This window comes from Petromyzon marinus, chromosome 13 (genome assembly GCF_048934315.1).
Source record: "Petromyzon marinus isolate PM22_M1 ecotype Great Lakes invasive population chromosome 13, UKy_Petmar_22M1.pri1.0, whole genome shotgun sequence".
Classification (NCBI taxonomy): domain Eukaryota; kingdom Metazoa; phylum Chordata; class Hyperoartia; order Petromyzontiformes; family Petromyzontidae; genus Petromyzon; species Petromyzon marinus.
This window is the reverse complement of record NC_133679.1, coordinates 5,213,866-5,234,910: the sequence shown is the minus strand read 5'-3', so window position 1 is coordinate 5,234,910 and position 21,045 is coordinate 5,213,866. Positions and strand designations below refer to the sequence as shown.

At 44.5% G+C, this 21,045-nt stretch overlaps 1 protein-coding gene across 2 annotated transcripts in view; it reads left to right on the top strand.

Moving 5' to 3' along the window:
* LOC116941888 (ADAMTS-like protein 1) overlaps window positions 1-21,045 on the top strand; it is a 158,453-nt gene that overhangs the window by 68,850 nt on the left and 68,558 nt on the right. For both annotated transcript variants that reach the window (XM_032953212.2, XM_032953213.2), the window contains exons 4-5: window positions 11,879-12,006; window positions 19,750-19,795. In XM_032953212.2, coding sequence (XP_032809103.2) covers window positions 11,879-12,006; window positions 19,750-19,795 — 174 coding nt within the window. The remainder of the gene's footprint in view (window positions 1-11,878; window positions 12,007-19,749; window positions 19,796-21,045) is intronic.

Sequence of the window (21,045 nt, the reverse complement as noted above, 5' to 3'; positions counted from 1 at the left end):
GCATTTCAAATTGATTATTCTAACGTTTCAGCCAAACCGATTAAACGGTGCGGCCTTTCACGGCTGACATCGCACGTTTAGCGGACACATTCACACGCTTCCCGTGGTCCCAGACAATCTCAGAGAGGACCGCGCGGCAGAGTTCCATCGAGAGCGAGCCCCCCCCCCCCCCCCCCCCACTGCGGACGTAAGGTTTAAACGGGCAGCGTGCGCTTCACTGCAGAGGCGCGGCCGCACTCGTTCCCACGCGTGGGAAGGAAGCCTGATTTGTATAAATATTTGCACCAGGTGTCGTGGATAAATGTGCCACTTGACCTGGAAATATCCGGCAAAAAGCCATCCCAAGTGGTCACACCCGTGAAAAACGCTGCCGGTGCCATGCGACCGTCATCAGATCTGGGAATTGTTCTTGCTGCGCTGGCATGTGCGGATGTTCACGTGTGCGAATGTTCACATGTGCGAATGTTCACATGTGCGAATGTTCACATGTGAAGATTCTTGATTGTTTTCCCACAAGTCTATTCCCGTTTTGCTATAAGTTACACCTCAATAATGTTTATATTATATTTTTCAGAACTCTTGCAGTGAACAGCAAATCACTTTGTGTGTGGGAATAGCCTCAGAAGATAACGCTACTGAACTACTCAGTAAACCTCTTTATCGACAATAGAGGCAACACCTTTTATATTGGGGTGGTGACATTGCCTTGCAGTAGTGCGTTCCCCATTTGTTGCAGAGGTTCAAGGTTCGTACGCAGCAGTCGCCCTGATTAATACTGCAGGCGTGTTGAGCGTTAAAGGTAAACACCATCTGCTTAACAAGGGGACATTTACGATGTATTATGGATTAAAGATCCTGTGATGTCATAGACAAGAGTAGGCCATTGTGTGCTGGCATCCTTGTCCAAATTTGTCAAATTTGAAAAAAATCCCCACAAATTACTCAATTGGAAATATGAACAGCGATCATTCCTCCCTACTGCAAAAATAAACTTGGCATGACCCTCCTGAAAATTGCGTTGTGAAACTCAGTGAGGTTTTCCTGGGCGAACAAGCACATTCAAACTTTAATAAGTACCAATAAATGTACCGTGCAAAGAGTGCCTGGTATGAGTCCATCAAATGTTTTAATTCTCAGAACTGGAATTTTCTAAATTAAGTGAAAAACATTATTTTATTTGATGGCCAGCTTTGTCATTGGTGGCAAGCCTGAGACCATCATATCCACTGCCCTTGAGGAGCCAGTTTAATCACAGGTTGGAGCCCAGATTCAAACCCAGGTGCTCAGTGGTGCGGGCTCTGTAGCTCATTTGGCCCAAAGCCACCTGGTCACCTCGCATGTGACGTTGAATGCACGCGTCCGTGGCGGTGCAGTGGCTCATGCAGTGGGCTACCAACCCCATCACCTGGGTTCAACTCCCAGTCATGCGCAATATCAGTGGCCCATTTTTATGGGCGCATAGGCCTCCTGAATGTTAACTCAACCTTAAATGAGTAATTTGGGATAGTGTGTAAACATAATCATCACAAAGACAGACATGGCTAGGCATAGTGTTGTCGCCACATCACCTACTTAAGTGCCAATGCCAAGCTTTATAAGGTACCCACATGCAGCAGTGTATTATACTAAATGGGCAATATTGATCTTTGTATGTTTCCATCTGCGAGCATACACTTGTTTGCATGTTAAGTGTAAGTGTGAGCGTGTATGTGCAGCATTTTTATATATTATGCCCGTGTGTATATGTATCTACAGTATGCATGTGTGTATTTTGGCATAGCAGTTCCCCAGTCTAAAAGCTTATCATTAATGGAAAAAAGCTTGTTTCCTGAATAGAGGGGGGGCTGATTGAATGCAGTACCAGCCCTTGCATCATCAATAATTTCATGCACGTATGTCAGGACCAGCTGTGAAGCGGTTGAACAAGAAACCATAGCAATTCCGACTGCACATCTCTCCCTAATCCCACAAAAATGTTGCACCAAAACTTATTTACCTCTACTATACATTACTGCGCAGATGCAATGCGTGATTGTGGCCCACGTATATTATAGCAACGGAAAGAGTTCCCACTGCTGAAATCGTGTTTCAGTCAATCATTGTGCTCGCCAAGTCGATGATCCTTGCTGTTGTGTTATTAACTCACGGAGCTGTGCCATTCTTCACCAGCTGTGTGCGCCAGCGCCACACCTGACCGCCTTTGTCTTTCCTACTGGCGACATTGACCGGACCATAGCATGGTCGCAAGTCCGAAGATGAGGCCCAGTCGAACCGGGGCTCGGCTTCAGTTCAGATAGCGATTGACAGTGGTGCTGCGTGTGACCAAGTGTCAAGTCTCGGTTGTAAGGATGCCGTTGCAGTGCTAAAATCACAACGCCACAACTCCCTCCCTAATAGACATACGTACAGAGACAAAGGGCCACAGTAAATCCTTTATAGACTATTGGAACAGCGCTGTTGGTAAACTCCCTGTTAAGACTTGCACAGCAGCACCACACCTGGCTTGCCTTTCTCTCTCCAGTGCTAATGTTTATACACAAAAGCGGGTACTCATTTAAGGCTAAGTCGACCTAGGGGAGTTCCAGACTGGTTCAGATATCATTCAAACACTGTTAGCCATGGCCAACAATCAAACTCAGGTCATCGGGCTTTGAGTGCATTGTGTGAGCCACTACACCACCACTCCCTCAAACTCCATAATATACAAAGACAAATATCCCCCATATAGCGTTTACAAACTTGGAGCAAGTACGATTTGCGAGCACCTATTAAGGCCGGCACGGCACACGAGGAGGGGGTGGGTGGCCAACACCACGCCCGGTCACCTCTGGTTGCCCTTAGCTGACGTCTTTACACACCAAGACAGGTACTAATTTAAGGCTAAGTTGACCTAGGCGAGGCCAAGGACCAGCTCAAATATTCGCCGCTGTTATTGGTCGTGAGCGGGAATCGAACTCGGGGTCGCCGTATTAATAGCGCAGTGCTCTAACCACTGTGCCACCGCTCCCCGTATACATACACACAAAGACAAAGATCCCCCGTATAGACTTAACACACTGTTGAGGCAAGTGCTGTTCACGAGCACCTCACCCGCATACACGTTCACGTACATTCATGTTAACTCACATTTATATAAATACACACGCTTACAGCACACACTCACACACACATCTTGATCATTCCTCTGGACAACTAGAACATTTTTGTTCACAATAAGCAGTATTTTTCCCATAGTTGTCCTGAGCAACTGGTCAACAAAATAGTGCTTTCGGCTTAGCTACGTGTAAGCAATCATTCTTTTGGATTCATTGGTCAACATAGGTCATCCCCATAGGCCTACTGAACCCATACTACCTGGCACCTGTGGAATTTATTGTTATTTGGAGTGGCCAATTTTTTCCTTCCTTTGTGGACAAGCCTGATATTGTGTACAAACTGTCCATCTGCTCTCCGCTCAGAACAAAGCATGCAGTGTTTGTTCTGAGGGCTGCCTGGCCCACAAAGCCAGCCAATTTATCACTGGCAAAGCAGTTAAGTGTGAATGCAATGGCCACTACACTTTTGGCGGATCAAAGTAGAGATTTTGGACAAAAGGATTAGATTAAAACCAGTGTAAAATACAACTCGAGAAATAAAAAGGCGTTAAATACACAATGTTGGCTAATACGTTTGTGGGAGAGCTCGTTTTTTATTGTGCTGAGCAGATGAACCAAATGAATTCGATTCATTCAAATATAACACCAACATCCCTTGTCCGTCTCTTGTTTGTGTGGGAATATTTGTTCTCTGCACACTGTGTGCAATGCCTTGTTGCTGCGAATAATAAAACACCTTCCGGCGGGACATGTTTTATAAAGCGTGATTGAACGGTTATTGTTACCGTTTAAATAGTTGCACAGCGTAAAATACATTTTACCATTTTCTCAGGAACATTTTTATTAAATGTTAAATAAATACGTCTATTTAGAAGTATTTTCATGGGACTAGAAATACCCTATCTGCAAATAATTGGCCACAATTAAGTCTTTTCCCTTTGTATAAAACAACAAGTGATGTCACGCAGTGAGGTAATTTTGCGTAATATAAAATTAAACTTTTCACGTGTCTGACATTAGCCCACACACAGGCCACAACACTTAAAAAATCACAAAACACGCATTGCAGCATCCCATCAACATTTCCCACCAATTATGCATTTCATTTGGAATGGTCATTACTCTCCAAAACGATGTCTAAGAGCACGCTTAGCCTCACAGTTACACGCACTGCAGATGGTGTCCACACAGGCGGATCATTGCCACCACCAATGCCTGCCCATAGTTATTGACCATCAGCCTTGTTTGTCTGGGGCCTGCTACTAGAACCGGAATGCCTTTTGCACGTAGGCCTGCAAGCTATTTGTGCTCGCCCGGTTGACGTTCGTCCTGTGGTATGTTTGTAGATGTTAGCCTTTGTTCATCAAGTGTCCTGACGGCGCTGCTTCAAACCTTTTATTCAATGCAATGCACTAAATATTGGAATTTGCTTTTGTTGTTTAAAAAAAAAAAGTAGAATTCTGAGTTATCCGACTGTCGTATATTTGTGTTGCTGCTGCTGCTGCTTGAGTATTGGTTACCTGTCGGTCTCACGTGAAGGAGTTGGTCGCCGTTAACGCTCCGAGCGAGGCTGTAACGCAAGCCCCGCTTTCAATCCCTCGTGCGGAATTGTCAGAAGGTGGGTGGGTGGCTGGGTGACTCCGTTGCAGAAGCCTTCCGCTGCCACTGTGTCCTGTTACGTCCAAAAGAGGTCATTTTCACAGCCCCAGTTGACGGCGCGAGATTAAGCATCGTGGGTTTCCTCGACTGACGTGCGCGCGCACGTGAATTTTTTCGGCCATGGCGAATGGACGTTCAAATATTCGCAGATCACATCGGCAAATAACGACGAACCGGTATTTGTTATCGCGATACATGTGGAAAGAACGCGCGGCATTAAAATAATTTCAGCGGTTCTACATTGTCAATGCATACGAAGCAATTCCATACAAATACATTGACATCCCTTTGTAAATCCGCTGCTGGATGAAGGCCTCCCCACATACTGGTCTGTATTGTTAGCTTGTTAAGTTATGAAAAATACCATTTTAATTTATTATATTTTCAGGCAGCCGACCCCATAAAAACGTGGGAATTTTGTCTGAGAAAAGAATACTAATCGATTAGCAAACTTAGCAAGCTAATCAATATTAGCCTCCAAATTATACGACCACGCTTTGTTAGATAAGCTCCTTTTTCCGACAACACAGATTGGGCGGATGACTTAACTTTGGCTATCGGTGGCTTTGGCCGTGGCAGGTGTATTTGGGTGAAATAGCGTAATCTGATGCCGCGTTCCCACGAAGACTTGAAACCAGGCTAGCCCTATCCGTGACCCAGGCAAGTGGGCCTGACCTGAGTTCCCATGGCAGCCTAATCCAGCTAGCTAGCTGCAATAAGGCCACACAGCCTGATAAGTAAACACATTGTGCATAATCAGAACTCTGTGTTGTAACTCCACGTGCAAATACAATATTTCTTAGTCCAGCAGCTTTTCGGACGAATATCGTCCAACAGCATTTGTTTCAGAAAGAAACTCTGGACTTTCTGGGTCTCATCAGCCAGATGTTATTTGCAAGAGCATCCCATATACACTATGAGGCCATGTTCAGCACAAAGAACAATGTTGTACCCAAACTTATTCGGCGTTGTTGTGGGGCATTGTGCATAAAAAAATAAACTCCTCCATTCTGTATCTGCACATGATGAATACAAATATATATCAATCCACCAGTCTATTTGCTTTCCAGACTGAATTTCACAGCTGATAATAAAAAAGCACCGCTTAACAGAGGGAGCTACACACACTTCCAAGAGATGCGAGCGGTCATCGGCATATCTCACAGAGGTCAATTTCAGAGCTGTCCCTTTAAATAAATAAAGACATGGGCGAAAATGATTTTTGTTATATATCTCAAATATTAAAGGGTGGGGGGGGGGGATACGGGGGGGGGGGCAAGCCCAAAGAGCTGTGGTGTTGGGACGATACCCGGAGCATTGCCCAGCCTATTGTAGAATGGCCCAAGTGGGGATTCGGTCAAATTTCTCATTGTTCTGGGAATTTATTACTAAGGACACATTAATGCTGGCTCTCACTTTCATCGCATCCCAGCGTTTAATTTACTTATGGCACTGACTGGTGAGTCATCTCCATCAGCTTAAAAGCACAGCATTCTTTTGTACCAAAAAAGGTTTGCTTTTTAATGAGCGTTTTTCAGTTAACAATTTTACGAAAAACATATTATTCAGTTGTTTTTCTTACTTGATTAAGATAATCAAAATATTTTGGTCTGAAAGAATGTAATGTTAAATACTTTTTCTTGAAATACTTTACCACATATTAGCTGAACACATAATCGTAAAATTATTTATTTTTGTAAAGCATTAATAGTAATTGAGCAACTGCAATTACATTCATATTAAATTTGCTGCATTTTTGTATTTAAAAAAATAACCCACAACTAAATAATGTGCCACTGAAAGTCAACAATTGTAAGAACCACATCTCCTAATCTGCTATAAATCTCAATAATTTAATATATTCCTTGAGAAACCTTGTTATGCACTCATTAGCAAAGCTGATGGTGAGCACCACTTGTTGTGATAAAGCACAGTTCACCACGTTTTGGATGCTTGTCACTGTCACGCTTAAGATTAAGCACGTGTGGATTTTCCAAGCCAGCGCGTGTTGCCGGTAAATCGAGTGGGAGCGTGCTGACATTGGTTATTGCCACATTTTTATCTCTGGCTGATCAGCCAGGCATAATAATAGTCCTGCTAATAGCCCTGAGAAATGTAACTCCCCATTTTAAAGCGGCCCTCCCAAAGGCATGGTTAGCGTCACAGTGATTAATGCCCAACATAAAGGTTTCTGAAACAGGGGCCGATAGTTTTTGGAGGGCTTTGTGCCCATGACCTTCTTACCTGGGAGATATGACATTACCGGGAAAAGCTTGTTATTATTAATGAGAGAGGTGCTTCTGCCAGTAAATAACAGCAAGTAACATACTGACCTTTGCATTGACGTTGGCTGTGAACCCTCCCAAACCCCTGGCAAGGCAGTGTATTCGATGCGCACAATTAACATTCGCCGTTTGCTAAAGTGAACGTGAACACATGAGCCGTAGCTTCACATTATTCAAGGTTCTTTAAAGTGCTTGCACTCGTGTGCGTGTGTGTGTGACTTAGGGCGCACATTCAGCCTCCGTGCTCTGAAATCATTAGTGGATAAACTTGTAAGCTTGCTCTATAATTTATCTGCAGAGTTTGGCCCTTGACCTAATGTAATTGAATCGTTATTTATCGCAGTGTGCAGATGGTAATGTGAAGTGATTGCGATAATTTGGCGCGATTACCAGCCTGAATTAGGTGCATCTATCATTACGCAAGTGTAGACTGCTTTTAACAAAACACCACTAACATCCGCACATGGCCTTGTCCATGAAAACTACAATATTGTTTCAGTATATGACTTTTATTCAGAGCTGAGCTATTCCTGAAAAAGTACCATTGCACAGGGTGATGATAATGCGAGTTATGACGCCTTTTCAGTTAGCGATTATGAAAGCCGTTAACCCATTGTCAATATCGCGGCGTAATTTTTCACAAAATATTTTTCAGATTTCCCCTACGCCCAATAACCCCCAACCCACTGGACCCCTCTGGGGAAAGGGGGGGGGGGGGCAGGAAATAGTTTCTGGGGCTTAACCCCAGACAGTTACGTTTTAAATGAAGCCCTGGTCACCGTAGTCCAATATCACACTGGAAGCGAGCGTCTCAATACTTTTGCCCTTCCAGACTTTTAAACGATCCACTGCCCAACAACACAAAAGAGAGCTCTGTTATCGACGGCACCGTCGCGCACGGTGCAAAACAGCAGGTGCGGCTGGGTTACCGGCGGCGCGTCGCCCGCACACAGACCGTGGCCTGGCCTGTGAAAGGGGCTCACTCTGCCAAGAACTGTTGCGTTAGCCTGATTGAGAGGCAGCCGCAGTCCGGCGTACGAGACCGCTGATCAAAGCAACGTGCGAGCTGGCGGCGTTGTTTAGAGCGGCCGGACGGGCCCGGCTGTGAAAGAACGTCTGGGAGCGTGACTCGGATTTGGAGTCGCCCAATTCAGACATGAAAGCTTTGGCTCTTGCCACACTGACCCTGTCCTCTATGCTCCACGCGTTTGATCACGGGCACCGCAGTTTGCAATTTATCACCCAACCAAGAAGCTGCGTATATATATATCACTCCGCTTTATGAGCTGTGTCCATGTGCTCATGTGTGTATATTGTTACAAAAAATATCTTCATGCCATGATTGAAATGTCTCCTCTGCAATTCCCATTAAATCTAAAAACCCAGGCTGGTTCGTTTAACCATTCAGAGTGAAGTTTGGATAAATCCGAGACGACCATTAATATCTTCTTTGTAAATATACCTTCAAATCATGTTGGAAACATCGTAGTTTCAGGTTTTGGCAAAACTTGAAGTGTTTTCTGTACAATCGTTTGCTCACACTCTACCAGCCAATTGGAAGGAACATTTGATAAGGGAATTACATCACCACTGAGGGCAACGTTATATCCCTTACCGACGTGCAGCATCACGAATGTGGATTAACATTGATCATACTAAATAACACCAGTAATAATAATACAAATCAGCCCTTTGAATGAAGGCCTCCCTCCCCATCCTTTGTCGACATGGGAAATGTTTGACCATCTTCTAACACTCTGGTCAGTGTGCAAAAAGGGGTTAGGACCCAATTAAGTTATCACTTGCCACTGACGTTAGCCATGGCCAACAGTTGAACTCACGTCAGCATGTTGTTAGGGCGGTGCGCTCATCACGGGGGCCACCGGAACCCTTGTGAGTATTGTCAACGCGTATTATTTAAGCGTAATGAGGTCGACGGTGCAGTAACAATTATTTGCTGTTCCCAGCACAAAATAATAGCCGTACGTATGATCGTACTTTATTGCGATGTGTTTTCAATTGTTTGCACGCTTGGTTTATTGTTCACAATGCAGCCGAAGCCCGAGGAAGTCGTTGCAGTTACATTTTTGGTAAAACAAGTGGAGAGAATCGACACAAGTTGGGCAAAGTGGTGGGAAGTCTGCAACAGCCAGCTGATAACCCCCCTGTTGCTTGTTATAGTCCGCGTGAACTGTAAATCACGCAGCAAAATGCACGTAAAAAATAGTGCTGTTCTTGTTTTACCAACATTTCTTCCCATTACGTTTATGGGTTTATGACAGGGTGTTAGTGTTAGCCTATAAATGCCACTGCTCACTGACTGCGAGGGGCATTTTCTGCCCTTGTACATGGGGATGGAACCAAGATCTGGCTTTACAAATCTTCTTAATGCCAGGATTTAGCAGGAGCTTAGCCAAAGAACTTAATTAATGTACAACAACAGAATTCAAAATTTTGCAGATGCACTTAACGAAACGCATCAATGCCAGAAAATAATGGCTAAAACCCAATGCAGTAATTTACAAGCCTTATTATGTAATTTGGTAAACATAGGGGGCTATTGTAACATAATTTCATAACAGAAGGCATGTCTGTCACATGCTCAATCAATTTATGTCCCGGTGTCGAATGTTTTCTTTAGTGTAAAGTGCACCATTTAAAATTCAATCGGACATATAATTGAGCTCCTGTCTGAGGGGTTATGTTATTCTGACCGCTGAGCAGAAGCACCTGTGGTACATTAGCCCGCATTGCACCTAATTACATTCATATTCCATGGTTCATGGCACGCTGGGTCTGAGAACATCATGCACTGCAAACAAAGTGGCAATCATTGATTTCCTGCCTATTGTGTGTGCTTGTCTCATGCTAAATAATTGGGGGGGGGGGGCAAAGAGGTAGACATTGTCATCAGGAATTGTGTTGACAATATACCCGAAGAGTTGGCAGCGGTCACAGCTGGGGATTAACAAGAGTGAGTGAAGGCATGCACGTCTGTTAATTAAAATGTTTTGATATTTTTTTTTCCTCCACTAGTAAATAATTTCGTACAAAGGCTTTTATTCCAGTCGACGTGCACGTTTTTTGTGTTGCCTAATTTCTGCAATTACGCATGTAGTAAAAAAAAAACGCACGACGTTTTGCAACAAAAATGAATTCAGTCTTCTGCAGATGTTTGTTGGCTCCGGTCACTGAGGCTAACACTTGATTCAGTCGTGTTATCGTTTCGTTTAATATTGGGCCTCATAAAATGCAAAATGAAAACACGTGGCATTTAACGGACAAGGCTGAGCTGTGCGTATCTATGGGATGGTTTTAGGTCACGATTGTGCAACTGGGTGGCAGTTTGAGTTTGCACCGTATTTTGAGCTATGGTGAAGTGTAGAGGTTGATGTTTTGACTTGTATTAACAAACACCATTACACACTCTGACTGACTGTGGTCAATAACAAGGTTGAGAAAACCTGCAATAAATGGTACTGCACTGAAGACTGGTTCCTAGTGAGTTACGAACTGCTCTCTTAGAATAAGCCTGCCAATATTTGCTGGATAAGCAAAACGAATTAGACTTACAAAAGCAGTAGGAACGAGTACGTGGTTACTAAATAAGATGGTTGGGTAAGACATTAATGGTGGGAAAACGTGGCTATGCCATGAGAACCTCCAAGAGTGAATGAGAAGACGTCGGTGCATATTGGAATGAGCCAGATGGGCTTAATGGTCTCCTTCGCATTCCAAATCGTAGCCACTTGCAACTCTCGCAAGTGGCTACAAGCTAACCTAAAACAGTGGGCACTTGATTTGGGCATCGCAAGAAAAAATACGCATGTTCTACAAAACAGCGTCTGCAAGCAGGTGTTCCGTAACTGCACGTGCGTGTGTGTACGTGCAGTGGCACCGTGACGTGCGCAAGAGCGTTGAATCCCTGCTGGTAATGGAACACTCGGCAGAACACATCTCTTGCTTGTTTCACCGCACCACCACTTGCATTGCTCCAGGGGCAAACCCAGCAGGGAACTTGAAGAAGCTGGGGGGGGGGGGGGTGTGGAGGGGAAAGGAGATTTATTTAAAAAAAACCTAAAATGTCCCTTTCCCTCCCCTCCCATCCAAACGAGCCGAAAAAAAAGCAGTGGGGCGTTCCTCGGTTAATCACCAGCACGTGCGTACCCCCTAAGAGTCACCGAGAGCCACACAGGTGTGGGCAAGCGGTGGCGGAACGTTTACATTTTTCACGGGGGAATTTTGGGCTTCAATATTCTTGTTGCGCAGATGTGGGACAGAAGCGTCGATTAGAATTGTTTTATTTTGTCCGGGGGTGGGGTGGGTGGTCGTGGGCGAGAGTTGAAGTGACAGAGGAGCTAACATTTCCATCACATTTCTCCTGCCTAGGGCTTCTTTGCCTGAGAGTAAAGTTGATGGCGCTGCTCGCAATGTCGCTTGCCGGAGTGCGGCTCCCGACACAAAAAACAAAAATCTTCCTTATACCCTTAACAGACCTGTTGGAGAACGTGCTGTTTGCACCTATGAAGGCCGGAACGGCACACGAGGGCGTGGGTGAGTGGCCAGCACCACGCTCGGCCACCTTTATTTCCTTAGTGGTGACATTTACACACCGCGCCAGGTATTTATTTGAGGCTGAGTCGACCTAGAGGAGGCCCAGGATCGGTTCAGATAATCATCACTGGAGTTGACTGCGAGCGGGCATCGAACCCAGGTCGTCGGGTTAAAAGCGCAGCCCCCAACACAAACACGCGCACGCAAACGTGACCACGGGATGCTTTGCTCCCTTCTCACCCCTGCCTCCTTCCCGTCCATTGTCCTCTTGTGTCCTCCTCGCAGGTCCTGCCTGGGAGCCAGCAGGAAGAGGAGAGGGACCCCACCTGGGACGCCTGGGGCCCGTGGAGTGAGTGCTCGCGCACGTGCGGCGGTGGGGCCTCTTACTCCATCCGACGGTGCCTGGCGGGCAGGTAAGCTCGTTGCTGCGGGACGTAGACGTGAGTTTTGAGCCGCTGCTTTGAGTGTGATGGTGCGCGTCTGTGACTTAGCAACTTCAGAGGTGGCATCCGACGGTTTGACTTTTTCAGAAATGTCACCATTGCATTGGTGATTGGTCTCCTAGCGATTGAGAGCTCGGTTCGAGGGAGGCGGCTGTCACTCTTTGGACACGTCGCCTGTCTTGATGCGCAAACTCCTTCAGCAAATTGCGCAACTTAAGTTGGCGGTTGAGGTTCGAAGTGGACCCCTTAATCCGTTGATCAAACAAATCACTCGAGGTGTATGGCAGCAAGAGCAGTTCATGCGAACGCTGTCGCAAGAGGTCACAGGTTTGGCGCAACGGTCCTTCGCTGACTATGTGTGATTAATGAATGAATGAGGTGAGGTTGGTGGAGCATGCACTATCATGCATGGTGGAGCACCCAGCCAAAGGGTTAGTAGAAGGTAAGAGGATGGGAAGGAGGCGCCACGGTGGCGAGATGTTAACTATCTCGCCTGGTATGCAGGAGGTCGTGGGTATGATCCCGACCCTGACGCCTGTATATTTTGAGTTTGCAGGTTCTCCCTGTGGTCGCGTGGATTTTTCTCCAGGTCCTCTAGTTTTTCCCTTCACATTAAGGAACGTGCGATTACAGTATTTATCTGCAATACATTTCTATACGATAAGCCACTTTGTTGAGCTTGCATTTGTGGCCAGGTCGCTTCTGTGGGCCTTACCTGCTAAAATGAAAATAGTTTATCGTTTAAGTAGTTTTATATTTTTATGTACATATGCATGTTGGATTTATTTCACACTGTACGTAGCCAACCGTACTAAGCGGTGGTGAGGTAGTACAGCAAGTAGGTTGTTGACCGATGCGTATGAGCGTTCATTATTTATATGCGTTTGCTCCCACACGCAAATATACTCAATATGGAATTGGCCAAACATCCAAAGCAGGATAATTCCAAAAACGAGTCATTAGCCTCAGTGAGGCTTTCCAGAGTAAATCAACGGCAGAATACTATATAAACGACCACTTGCCTCCGTGCAGGCAAATAGACTGCATCCGTTTTGCATCACTAACTGAGGCAACATTCATTGAGGCAACATGTGGCCAACCAGCATCATCAGCTCCTCAGATTACTCATTGTGGTCGGTGAATCCCACGAGGATGGCAGCACAGCAAGTTGCTTCGGTCTCACACTCAACAATGAGCGAGCAATCAATACCCACCATGTGTGCGATAGACAAACCCACACCTATGTCTGTCTGCAATGAGGCAGTTAACATAGCTAGGCCTCAGTGGTGGTCGTCTCGTTTATGTTAACGTGTTTTGTACTTCTCAACGAGAACCTGCTTTAAAATGTTACGGTAAATACTATAAATTGTTGAGGGCTGTTATCCAGGATGAACACCCACGGTTAGGTCTGTATGTTATGGTAGTGAACTGAATTAACTAATTTGGGGGGAAACTACAGGTCATAACATCTTGTTTATTGTGTTGAGTACAAATGGATTTCTGCTCTGTTTCAACATTTTAAAAGCGGCCAATAAATTCTTTGGATTATTTGCTTTATATCTTAATGAATTTGTGCTTTAAACAAGCTAGCATGCCTGCGTGTTGTAGCCACAGGCACATTTTTACCCGTTTGTTTCTCAGTTCTCTTTGGCCGTTCGGTGGTTCACATTAACACCTCTCATATGTACAGTTCTCTTCCGCAGTCAATTCAGAGCAATTCGCCTGGTGTAATACTTTGTATAATGTCCCCAAAATTGTGTTCGACCAATGGAGGCAGTTGGGCAGAACTACATCCGCCATCCTCTTTTGGGCCTGTTTTGATTTCACCAATGTGAAATATCAGTGAGCGCATCCCAGTTCACATTTTTAAACAAGTCACCATTCAAATTTTGATTTAAAGCTTTCGTGACTGCAGTAATTCATATTCTTAGTTTTTTCGGTAAAGTCACGTTGAAGAGAAACAACAAAATAACAAAATATATATAAAACAATAAAAAATTCTCACGACGTTTCGACCATAACTCAAAAATTGAAAACGGCATATTTATTTAAATAAATAAATATGCCGTTTTCAAAATAAATTTATGCAAACCGACACACCTGATGATGACCGTTTGAGTTATGGTCGAAACGTCGTGAGAATTTTTTATTGTTTTATATATATTTTGTTATTTTGTTGTTTCTCTTCAACGTGACTTTACCGAAAAAACTAAGAATAAGTCACCATTCATGAAGTGGTCTGCATGCTTGTGGGCAGGTTAAAGCGGCACCTGGAATTCCTGAGCCATTGTTGGGCATTCCACATTATCATGGTGGCAGCAAGTATCTCCATAGGGTGACCATTTTTATTTGCTTTGGAAAGAGATACCTTTGGATACCTGTGCATTTAAGCTATAACCTCATAAGGGAATGGCACATTGCACTTAAAATGTGTGTAGTATCTGATTTCAGTATTTGCAGAACATTTGCTAAATATGTACATGTGTTGTCTACAGAGCACACACACGCAAGCAAAAACGTGCGTACACGTGGGTTCCCACACAGTCTGGCTTCTAAATACCGCAGTACAGCTGTATAGCCTCCGGAAATTATAGAAATCAGGCCCACAAATGCTGCCAGCATGGCATCTATTAAGAGAGGCCTGCAGTGCGATACCACACCCACCAGCGTGCAAACACACAATCCCCGTGCAATTTACATAATTCCATAACCACGTTTTGAATAAATTGGGGGAAACATCGCACTGTGCTGGTCGTAATTGATACTCGTTTAAGTGTCATCTAGAAACGTAGCCCAAGCCAGGGAAATGAGCAACTTTGTTTACATCTGAGTGGAGAACAATGCCTCTCCTTCCACCTCCCCCTTGACGATGTTGTTGCTTGGCGGGGCGATCATGAGCTCTATCTAAACAAATTCGGCATTCGTGCCCTAGCGCCCAAATTGGACTGAGAAAATCGTGCAGATATTGCCGCGGTGAGGGGGGGGGATTGCTTTTCACGCATCGCAGCGGCTTGTAGACATTTGAGATTGCGGCGATGTGGGGGTGGGGTGGGTGCGAGCGTGCGTGGGTCAGCAGGCGTGACATTCACTCAGCTAGAGGCCCATTATTTCCAGCGTCGTGGCCCCATTAGCTAAGGCGCGCTTGCCCCGGTGGTCGCCGTCGCTGGAGCAACCGCCGCTCGGATTCCCTGGACTCCTGTCCGTGGCAGGGAGGCCCGGGCGAGCCAAAATTTCGCAAAACTCGGGCTTTTAACGGACGATAGCGGCAATAATAACGGTCACTGTTTTTTTTTATCCCCCCTAGCGCTCATGAATTCATTAATTCACGTGGTCGCAGTGCATGCAGGGTCCACGTTGGCTCGAATGCTGCCTTTCACGCGGAGAAAAAGAACCCTATCCCAGTGTGCTCACATATTAAGCAGCCTGCTTTACAAATATGGCCATACGTGACCCTGATTTTGCCTTGTAATCCAGCCATTATTTACTTACACTTTAGCCCAGGGTTGTATTTCAGTGACATGAGGTAAATGATTCCTAACAATTTCATGACCACACCAGCCTCACAGTATAAACCAATTTTCATAAGATGTTTTTTTTCGCTATACAGAACTCAGCTTTGTTTCCACACCAATCCTCAGCTTAAATTTGCAAAACTTGCAATAAACATATCACTTTTAAGTCGCCACATTGTTGGATGTTTGATTGACCAAATATTTGATTGGGATGAATTTAATATTCAGCAAAGCCTGTAAACAAACACGTCTTGCATGTAACCACTCTCTGCTCATCCCGGTATAGCATTCACAGGTTAAAGCAGACTGCCGGTTCAGCTTTTTAGTAAAGAAGCCGGATTCTTTGCATTCTGCTCTGTTTCAAAGCAGACAAGTGCAGGACCTGCCGTTGGCAGATAGAGATACAGTGAAGAAAAAAGTATTTGATCCCCTGCTGATTTTGTACGTTTGCCCACTGACAAAGAAATGATCAGTCTATAATCAGTCTATAATTTGAACCTTGACAGACAAAATAACAAAAACATCCAGGAAAATGCATGTCAAAAATGTTATAAATTGATTTGCATTTTAATGAGGGAAATAAGTATTTGACCCCCTCTTAATCAGAAAGATTTCTGGCTCCCAGGTGTCTTTTATACAGGTAAAGAGCTGAGATTAAGAGCACACTCTTAAAGGGAGTGCTCATAATCTCAGCTTGTTACCTGTATAAAAGGCACCTGTCCTCAGAAGCAATCAATCAATCAGATTACAAACTCTCCACCATGGCCAAGACCAAAGAGCTCTCCAAGGATGGCAGGGACAAGATTGTAGACCTACACAAGGCTGGAATGGGCTAGAAGACCATTGCCAAGCAGCTTGGTGAGAAGGTGACAGTTGGTGTGATTATTCGCAAATGGAAGAAACACAAAAGAACTGTCAATCTCCCTCGGCCTGGGGCTCCATGCAAGATCTCACCTCGTGGAGTTGCAATGATCATGAGAACGGTGAGGAATCAGCCCAGAACTACACGGGAGGATCTTGGCAATGATCTCAAAGCAGCTGGGACCATAGTCTCCAATAAAACAATTGGTAACACACTACGCCGTGAAGGACTGAAATCCTGCAGCGCCCGCAAGGTCCCCCTGCTCAAGGAAGGACATATACATGCCCGTCTGAAGTTTGCCAATGAACATCTGAATGATTCAGAGGACAACTGGGTGAAAGTGTTGTGGTCAGATGAGACCAAAATGGAGCTCTTTGGAATCAACTCAACTCGCCGTGTTGGGAGGAGGAGGATGCTGCCTATGACCCCAAGAACACCATCCCCACCGTCAAACATGGAGGTGGAAACATTATGCTTTGGGGGTGTTTTTCTGCTAAGGGGACAGAACAACTTCACCGCATCAAAGTGACGATGGACGGCGCCATGTACCGTCAAATCTTGGGCAAGAACCTCCTTCCCTCAGCCAGGGCATTGAAAATGGGTCGTGGATGGGTATTCCAGCATGACAATGACCCAAAACACACGGCCAAGGCAACAAAGGAGTGGCTCAAGAAGAAGCACATTAAGGTCCTGGAGTGGCCTAGCCAGTCTCCAGACCTTAATCCCATAGAAAATCTGTGGAGGGAGCTGAAGGTTCGAGTTGCCAAACGTCAGCCTCGAAACCTTAATGACTTGGAGAAGATCTGCAAAGAGCAGTGTGACAAAATCCCTCCTGAGATGTGTACAAACCTGGTGGCCAACTACAAGAAACGTCTGACCTCTGTGATTGGCAACAAGGGTTTTGCCACCAAGTACTAAGTCATGTTTTGCAGAGGGGTCAAATACTTATTTGCCTCATTACAATGCAAATCAATTTATAACATTTTTGACACGCGTTTTTCTGGATTTTGTTGTTGTTATTCTGTCTCTCACTGTTCAAATAAACCTACCATTAAAATTATAGTCTGATCATTTCTTTGTTAGTGGGCAAACGTACAAAATCAGCAGGGGATCAAATACTTTTTTCCCTCACTGTAATGCCCCGGCCACATGCATATAATGGGGTAGGCTTTTTCGAGGAGCGATCGATGCTGAAATAATTGCTTTTGATAAAGAGGCTGGTGAAGATTGCAAACGGAAAATCTTTCTCATTTGTTTCCATTTGTAAAGACGACCGGCACGCGACTCCCGCAAAACCATGGTGCTGTTCAGTATATCCCATGGAAATTTCCACCAGGATGATCATCCCTACCTTCCTTGCTAAATAGAATGTCCTGTTATGTTCTTGGTTCTTTCAGTAAAGTCACGTAGAAGGGAAACAATAAAATAATAAAAATATAAAACAATACAATTCTCACGACGTTTCGACTGCAACACAAGCAATCATCATCAGGTGTGAAAACCACAGCAAGAAAATTTGAGAAAAGTGGCAGTTTTTTTAACGTTAGCACCACAGAGAGCGATTTGACAGTTTGTTCAGATGAACGAGTCCATCTATGTTCGGAAAAGAGGAGGGGGGAGACGAAAATAATGGATGCCGTCTGAAAGCCACCGTAAGCGTGAACAATCAATTAAGACCCGAAATAGTTTATCAAATCCTTCCAATGATTGTTAAGCCAGAATCCATCTTCTCGGTTGAAATTGTCTCTGTTTGTATATGTGGATAGCCTCATTAATGAATCTCTCATGGTAGCCAGATGGCTTGCAAATAACCTCTGTCTCGGAGAAGTCAATGTCATATGAGCCTACTGAATTATAACAGTGATCTGCCACGGTCGAGGTGTTGGTCCTACCGTATTTTAGGTCTGCTTTGTGCTGACGAATGTGGTCCGAGACATGTCGTTTGGTTTCTCCAATGTAACTACTACCACAGAGGCAACTTAGTTTGTAGACGCCAGGGTACTGTATGTTCGGAATCACATATTTTACACACGGAACCAGATCACGGATTTTATGTAATGTGTTGAATCAGATCACTGTTATAATTCAGTAGGCTCACATGACATTGACTTCTCCAAGACAGAGGTTATTTTCAAGCCATCTGGCTGCCATGAGAGATTCGTTCATGAGGCTATCCACATATACAAACACAGAGACAATTTCAACCGAGAAAATGGATTCTGGCTTAGCAATCATTGGAAGGATTTTATAAACCATTTCGGGTCTTAATTGATTGTTCACGCTTATGGTGGCTTTCAGACCGCATCCATTATTTTCGTCTCCCCCCTCCTCTTTTCCGAACATAGATGGACTCGTCCATCTGAACAAACTGTCAAATCGCTCTCCGTGGTGCTAAAGTTAAAAATAACCGCCACTTTTTTCAAATTTTCTTGCTGTGGTTTTCACACCTGATGATGATTGCTTGTGTTGCAGTCGAAACGTCGTGAGAATTTTATTGTTTTATATTTTTATTATTTTATTGTTTCCCTTCTACGTGACCTTACCGAAATAACCAAGAATATGAATCCCTGCAGTCACGAAAGCTTTAAATCAAAATTTGATGTCCTCTTAGTTAATGGCGCCTTCTACCCGTGACTACCGTATTCTGGGAGTCGGTGTCAAGAAGAGTGAACATTCAACTGCTGGTGATGCTGGTGACTTCATTATAACTTCAATTCCTATTTGCTCTCTGAGTAAACATTGCTTTAATCCTTCAATTATGACTGCTTAAGACATATCAATGTCTCCATGCTCACGAAAAGCATATGGTTATGCTGATTTCAGTTATTGAAAAAAAAATTGCATACCGAGGGTTGATGGCAGCCTGTCTGTACGGTGATCACATTTGTTAGTATGCCATCGTACATTTATATAGGTTGAGTGGTGGTGCAATGGTTCACACACTCCGTGATGAACCTCATGACTTACCTTCAATTCCCGGCCATGGCTAACATCAACCCATACTAGTTAAGTATGGTCAAACAACCATCATATCCAACACGGTGTCAGGAGATCTTCTTCTAGTCGTGGGTTGACGAAGGGCTGTAAAGAACTATCAATGTTACTATATTTTGTGTATGTTACCCTTATAACTTATTATGGGAATGTGTAATTGCTTTTTGTTACCCGACTTAAAATTAATAGGTGATGCAAATCGTTTTAACGTCCATAAAAAAAAAATCTGCAGCATAAATTTGCTTGCCTTGACGTCCACATTGCCTTGAATTGTTTATCCTGTTAAGGCGCAGATGAGCGCCCAGTGTCAGCCTCCATTCTAACCTTGCACATTTGCCTCTGCAGAAGCTGCGTGGGACAGACCATCCGATACAAGTCGTGCAGCACTGAGGTGAGAGAGAGCGATGGAGGAAGCTCAGAACGAGCCACCGTAAAGCTGCGTGCCAACGGTCACGTGTTTCCCCGCTGTGTCCCTCTGTCTGACGCACCCTTTGCGAGTGTGAGAACTTTTGTTCGGTGACAATTTTCATTTTTCGCAGTGAAATGGCTCGGGGGGGTGGGGGCAGCCCGTGGTCTTTCATGTTGAATTGCATGTGCGTGCACGTATCCACGTGTTTGCAACTATTTTGTAACTGCGCCCGTTTTGAAAATGGTTTCGAATATCAAAGGGGTTGGGGGGGGATGAGAAACGTGCTATATTATTATACAACGGAAACATCAACAGCATTTTTACACAAGGAGCGTGTTCATTTCGATTTTACACAGAATTATTAAGCAATTTTTTTCTGGCTTGTGTATATATTGGCATTACGTTTTTGTTGTTGTTGTTGAAGATTTAGCAACTGAAATGGTATTCAAACTGAATGAAAACCTGATGGGGATATTGTGTGTTTTCAATTAGGTGCATTCGCACTTCGGTGATCATTGGGCAGCACTTGTGGTGGATTCCCACATTCCTGAGATGGAACCAGACCTTCCCCAGCACAGCCATCATTGACTTCTCACAAAGTAGTACTTATTTTACGTATTACTAATGAAGCATTGGCTGAGTCGATACCCCCCAAGCAGGATTTAAAATTTACACTCTCCAGCTGTTATTGCCATAAACCAAATTGAAGGGAATAATTAATGCACCTCGATACATGGGTTGTGGCTGTAGTGTAGCGGTTAGCTCACTGGACTTGCAATCCAAAGGCCGCCAGTTCGTATGTGTGTAGTGTATATTGAACTTCTTTTGCACCGTACGGAGCCAACCGTGCAAATCGTAGGTGTTGGGGAAGGACAACGTAATAAACACAACACTCAGTTCTAAAGATACGATTTTTCAATCTAGGTGATGTAAAAGTGCATAGCTCCAGGGGCATCATAATATCGGAAGAGTATTCCATACGGCCGCAGAAACGCATCTTAAAGCGCGCGATGCAGTGACCGTCTTTGTTCGTTTTGGCTAGCCAAAAGCTGCTGCTGCGAGGATGACCAAAGTTCGCATGGATGGTTTATGCTCCTTGACGAGATGAGAACTCGGCGGTTGATAACAACGGTGCAAGTTTCTCAAATTCGCCTTTAACCCGCTGCAGGTATCGTGCAGCGGGTTAAAGTGTGAGTATTCCCACCTTCTCCAAGATGTCTGGTCAGCAGAGA